The following is a 6,211-nucleotide window of genomic DNA, read 5'->3' as shown; positions in this document are numbered from 1 at the left end:
TTAACACCTAACCAAAATGCAGTTTTAATTCCCCAGGAATGTAATCTTTAAGCAGTCAACATGGAATTACCTGGTTAGCACTGGTGAAATAATCTGCCTGATAAACTCCTTCCATTCCCCTTAGGAAAGTGACCTAATGCAATTTGATCCAATCTGATCTTTAAATTTACTCAGTTGAATTTCTGTTGTTTAACGGTTTGCAGGGGGATGCCAGTGACCCTCTCTCAAAGGTCACTGAGGGAGATTTTTGTGATCTGACCTAGCTAAAAAAAAACCTCATGTGTAATGCTCCTACATCCAACCTGATCTCTTCTGATGTGTGTGACAGGCAATCCCAGAAACACCTGAGCCTCCTCTCCTGAGCTACGAGGAGACCTTGTTTCAGTGGTAAAAGACACCCTAACTCTGTTTAGATTTAGATTTCACAAAATCCAGGAATTAGTTTCCTTGTTCTTACTCTTTATAAGTACCATTAAATCCATATTTGAAAAGACTGATGTTAATAGCATGTTAACTTTATCTTTTTGTACTTCCAGTCTCTCCCTTTCCAAGCCATCCTCTACACTAATTTACAAGTTTTTAAAAAAATATATAAGTTTGGAGTTGTTATTTCTTATGTTAAAAGATTTTAACAGCCTTTTCTCTTATTATTTGCTTCTATATAATCAATACCTGACTTGCTTTTTTGCTAGTGATGCTGTACTCCATTCATGCAGTTGCATTTTGTTTCTTTATATATTTAGTTCATTCTAAATCTGCATGAATGTCTTTTTTTAAAGCTTTTTTAAAAAGAATATTTTTTCAATAATATATTTTTTAAATAATATTTTTAATAGAAAATAAAATTTTAACTTACATTGTTTGGAGATTGTTTTTGTTAGTTTTGTTTTTGTTTTTTTACCATTAGCATCTCACAGGTGGAAAACATTTGTATCCTATAGCCTCCCAATGTTGGCTGACGCAGTTGTATTTTTAAGAAAATTTTTTGCCCATATTTAAAGATTGGGACATATCACATAAAAACCACAGTACTGGGGTACCTGGGTGGCTCAGTTGTTAAGGGTCTGCCTTCGGCTCAGGTCATGGTCCCAGGGTCCTGGGATCGAGCCCCGCATCGGGCTCCCTGCTCAGCCAGGAGCCTGCTTCTCCCTCTCCCACTCCCCCCTGCTTGTGTTCCCTCTCTCGCTGTGTCTCTCTCTGTCAAATAAAGAAAGAAAATCTTTTAAAAAAAAAACCCACAATACTTTCTTTTGAAAAATCAGAATATCTGACCACATTGATCCCATGCTCTTGTGTGGAATGGGTCCACCCCGCTCAATCCCCTACATTTAGGCTGATGCCAATGACCATTTATCACCGTGCTTGTTTGTGTGGTTATTTTTCCTTATGTCCAGGCCACTTCACTTACTTATATTGCCTGCACTGTGGGGATTTGAATTCTGGTGATTATTTAGAGAAGGTGGCAAGAATCATCAGAAACTTTTCCCAAATCATAGTTACAGGGAAGATGATTGAGAAGTGGAGCAGTGGGGACACACATAAGAGAAAAGGTTTTTGGAATTGAATCAATAAATTATCATTCTTGCTAGTTAAATGCCCCTGGGGGACAAAAGCTAAACTTCAAAGTACAGTCAACATTTAATAGGGAGAAGTTCTTCAGATTAGTGTTTTTGTAATGAAATACATAAATGTGGAAAAGAAAATAGTACGATGCCCAGAGAAAGCTCAGATCCAGATACAGAGAACATCACCTTTCATTGAAGAGTCTTGAAAATCTGTATAATTGAGATGAGAATTCAAACATTCCCAACCACTTAGAAGAAAGCAAATTGTGAAAAGACAAAGGTAGAACCAAGGCAACCCAGGAACTAAATTCATAATACACACTTCTCAAGAAAACCTCACCAGAGTTCTCAAAGTCTACAGAGATGGTGTTCCTACCATCTTTTGTACTGGAGAACAACTTTTCTGCTCACAATTCTTGTTTTTCGTTGCTGTCATCTTCTAAAGTGTCAGAATCATCCTCATAAATAGAGGTTGACCTCCCAGATCGTTCTTCATAAATTTCTTCATTCTTGGCAATTATTTTTTGCCTATAAAGAAAGAGAAGATGTATCACTATAGACTCAAAGGGTAGAAGGGCCTCTACGATATCTGGGGGGAGAGAAACATGGTTTCATTCCTTCACTAGGGGACGTCGCACACATTACTTGCAGTGGTTTTGAATTTAGTGAGATATGATATTTATGTTACCAAATTCCCAGATGAGGAATATTCTTCTGAGGGGAAACAGAGTATGCCATCCCAAAATATGCTACCTTGCATATTGATTAGTTTGAATTAAAGTTACTTAAGCCAACAGCCAGTACAAGAAAGATACTCTGACCCTCCTTTGTCCCCCTGAAAGCAGGAAATAAAATTACCCGCCCTACACAAGAAGGTAAAGAGACATGCTTCTCACCAGAAACAGGGAATTTAGGGCCGAGGGGGCTGTATAAACAGACCTTGTTACTTCCTCACTCATTTACCACCCCGAGCCCAAACTCCTTTGTCTTGTCAATTCTTTACAGATTTATTGTCTTTTTGTCTAAAAGGTATAAAAGCTGCCCACTTTGGTCACTTCTTTGAGTCTCATATTTTTATGTGCTCCTGTACATTCAAAATTTAATTTGTTTTTCTCCTGTTAATCTGTCTCATGTCAATTTAACTATTAGACCAAACAACCTACAAGGGAAGAAGGGAAAAGCTTTACTCTCCTATACCACCAAATCAGTGCAATGAATCACTTGTCTTTATTAAAATACTGACCAAAATTTATCTCAGTGATTTAAAATGCATCTTCAGGTAACAGTATAATTTCTGACCTGAAGTTGATTTCCACAAGAAATAAATGCAGCTGTATCTAAGTGTAAAGCACCGACACCTAAACCCCTAAACTCTCAGGGGACACGGTAAAAACTCGGAGCTCACATGTGTTGTCATGACAGTTTCCAATCATTCATTCAACAAGTATTTATTATACATCTACTATGGATTCCAAGCATATGACATTCTGGAAAAGGCAAGACTACAGAGACACTGAAAAGATCAGTAATTGCCGGGAGTTGGGAGGGGAAGCCAAGCATGAATAGGTGAAGGGCAGAGGACTTTAGGGATTTAAAATATATACACAGAACTGAATAAACTCAGAGACCCTCAGATAAATTTCATGTGCCGTTTTACGTTAAAACTAAGATGTAGGTAAGAGAGAGGAGTCTAGACACATTCCCGACACCACTTCAGATGAACTGTCTGACCTTCGCAGGTGATTTCTGTGGCCTGGCTCTGAGTGAGTATCTCCCTCCTGAAAGTCCCTGTGCCTTGACCTTATCAGGGAATACCTGGGTTCATCTTCATCTATTCCTCACCCAAACTCCCTCCCACTTTCTAAGGATAACTCAGCCATATCTTTTTGAGCAGCGTCCTTCATACCTTAGATGAATGTTTTCTTCTGTCAGAAGCTGTATGGTATATTTAAACTTTTCTTCAGCTTCAGCAAGCTTGATCTGGAACATTTTCTCCAGATTTCCCACAGTAGCTTTCTGAAGGACATATAAATTTTAATAGCCATCTTTCCCAAACCAGAGTCACCCAGAGCAGAGCTACATGGTAGAGCTGCCCAGAGACCTGGATTCCTCTGCACAACTCCCATCCCCACTCCAGCCAGGACTTGCCTCTCTCTGAAGTTCCATCTGGGTTTGGTAGAGGGTTGTGTTAAGTGTTTCTAGGATAACAGCTTGTGTATTCAACTCTTCCTCCATGACCTGTGTAAGAAGAAACTGTTTCAGGACAACATGACAATATCTACCCATTTATTCTCTTCTGCAGGGCACCTGGACTAGAAGGTGAAGCGTCAACTTTAGCAACTCTTTACACTGTTCAGTCACTTCACCCTGTTAATTCTACCTCCTGTATGTCTTGCCCATCTATACTCCCCTCTGCAGACTCACTATCACTGTCTCAGATCCAGCCCTCACCGGGGCTTGCATGGGTCGTCACAATAGCTACCGATCACTCATTCATTAAACAAATACTTATTATTGGAAAAAGCAAAACTACAGAGACAGTAAAAAGAGGAGTGATTGCCAGGGGCTGGGAGGGGAAGCAAGGGATAAATAGGTGGAGGACAGAGAACATTTAGGCAAAGACACTACTCTGTATGATACTGCAATGGTACGGGGCACGCTGCATTTGATGCATTCGACAAAACCTATAGAGTGTATAACACAAAGAGTGAACCCTAATGTAAACTACGGACTTGAGTTAAAAGGGATGTATCAATAATGGTTCATCAACTGTAGCAAAAGTACCACACTAATGTAAGACGTTAATAATAGAGAAAATTGTATGTTTGTGTTGGGGGAGGATATGAGGAATCCCTGCACTTTCTGCTTAATTTTTCAGTAAACCTAACATTGCTCTAAAAAAAAATAGTCTTTTAATTAGGAAAAAAAAAAAAGCCCCTCCTGTTGTAGGCACCAGGAGTATTATGATGAACAAGAAAAATATAATTCCTACTCTTATGGATGTACATTCTAGTGAGGGGGATGGAAAAAATTAAATAAAAGTTAATAAAATAATTACAATAATAAATTTAAAACAAAGCAAGGATAAGATAGAAGATGCAGTGTAAGTGCAGGGAAGGGACAAATGTGGAATTTACATTAGATAGATGCTGAAGAGACTATAAGAATGAACCAGATGGGTCTCTGCTTTCAGGTGTCAGCTCCGTTTAACTCCTACATGTCCTCAGAGCTCTTCCCATGGGATAAGCATCCTCCCAAGATGTATAGACTAGAGAGGTACCATCACTTACTGCAACCACATTGTACAAAGCACTGTACCAACTCACTTAGCATTCTTTTATTCACTTATTCACTCAAAAAATCAATTGGTAGTCACTGAATGTCTTGATGTGCCAGGCATGTTCTAGAAACTGGAGATTAGTGGTAGAGAAAACAGACAAAAATCTCTGCCTTCATTGAGTTTATCAGGTTAGACAATTATAAATCTGTATAGAAAAATAAAACAGGGAAAAGGAAGTGTTGGGTGGGTTGTTAAGCCTTTAAATGGAGTGGCCCCTCAGAAGTGGCATCTAAGCAAAGACCAGAAAGAGGTAAGGAAGTTAGTCATGTGGATATCTGGGAAACAGCTTCCTAGGAAGACAGAATGTCAACTGCAAAAACCTCAAAGTAGAGGATCCTGGTGTGTTAAAGAAACAGCAAGGGGTCCAGTGCCACTGGGGTAGCATGATGGAGGAGGAGAAGATGTAGAAGGAGATGAGGATGGGGGAAAGAACCACGAGCATGGAGCAGGTAGAACAATCCTCAGGGTCAACACAGGACTGGGAATAGTTATATTCCCACAAGCCAGAGTACACAGAGTATTGGGTAGACTACTCAAAAGGGTATTATCTCTGTGTGTGTGGGGGATTAGCCTTAGACCAAAGACTGCTTTAATTCTGCCTAACAAAGCTTAAAGGTAAGGCTTGAAAATATCAAACTGTTTCTAAGTAACTTAATGGCATCCCAGAACAAAGTACAACTATATTTAAAGAATACAAAGATATTCAGCACCCAAAAAGTTAAACTTCACAATGGTGGTTGTCCAATAAAAAATTACCAGGCATGCAAATAAGTGAGAAAATATGGCCACAAATGAGGAGCAAAGTCAATTAATAGAAACAGATCCAGAAAGGAATGGTAGAATTAGAAGACAAGCTCAATAAAGCAGTTATTATAATACACTGGGTCTTCCTTGTTCCTTGTTTTGACCGATCCCTCTACCATGCAGGACACTGAGGTCTGTTTACCCAACAACGATGAAGTCTTGCCTAATCTCTAAGATATCATTCCACGATTTTATAACGGCTAGTCTTTTCCCAAACATGTCCATTCTGGATTCAAGTTAAATTCTCTGTGAAAGAAAACCATGGGTTTGAACAGTTTCCCTTCAGGTGTCTCCCACATGAAGTGCCATAATTTGTCCCAGAAGAACAGAATTCTTTGAAGAAACTGTTGGACATGAGGCACACTCAGAATCTTAAGGAGAGGCTTGGAGTTAGAGTTCCCAGGGGCAGTATTGTAATTTTTAGAGCTTAAAGGAAGAATTTGGTATTTCAGAAGTCAAGACTCTTGTGGTTTGAGCCTTACTAGAAATGGAAGGCATTTGA

The 6,211-nt window shown here is 39.2% G+C and overlaps 1 protein-coding gene across 1 annotated transcript in view; it reads right to left on the bottom strand.

The window, feature by feature from the left end:
* Positions 1–1,868: 1,868 nt before the first annotated feature.
* Positions 1,869–6,211, bottom strand: part of FLACC1 (flagellum associated containing coiled-coil domains 1) — a 32,077-nt gene continuing 27,734 nt past the window's right edge. Inside the window, exons 13-15 of the mRNA XM_032404663.1 lie at positions 3,714–3,803; positions 3,472–3,581; positions 1,869–2,093 (exon numbers count right to left, since the gene is read on the bottom strand). Of these exons, the coding sequence (XP_032260554.1) occupies positions 1,973–2,093; positions 3,472–3,581; positions 3,714–3,803 (321 nt within the window). The 3' untranslated portion in view covers positions 1,869–1,972. The remainder of the gene's footprint in view (positions 2,094–3,471; positions 3,582–3,713; positions 3,804–6,211) is intronic.

This window comes from Phoca vitulina, unplaced genomic scaffold, assembly GCF_004348235.1.
Source record: "Phoca vitulina isolate PV1807 unplaced genomic scaffold, GSC_HSeal_1.0 scaffold1, whole genome shotgun sequence".
Taxonomy (NCBI): domain Eukaryota; kingdom Metazoa; phylum Chordata; class Mammalia; order Carnivora; family Phocidae; genus Phoca; species Phoca vitulina.
This window is presented reverse-complemented; position numbering and strand designations above follow the sequence as displayed.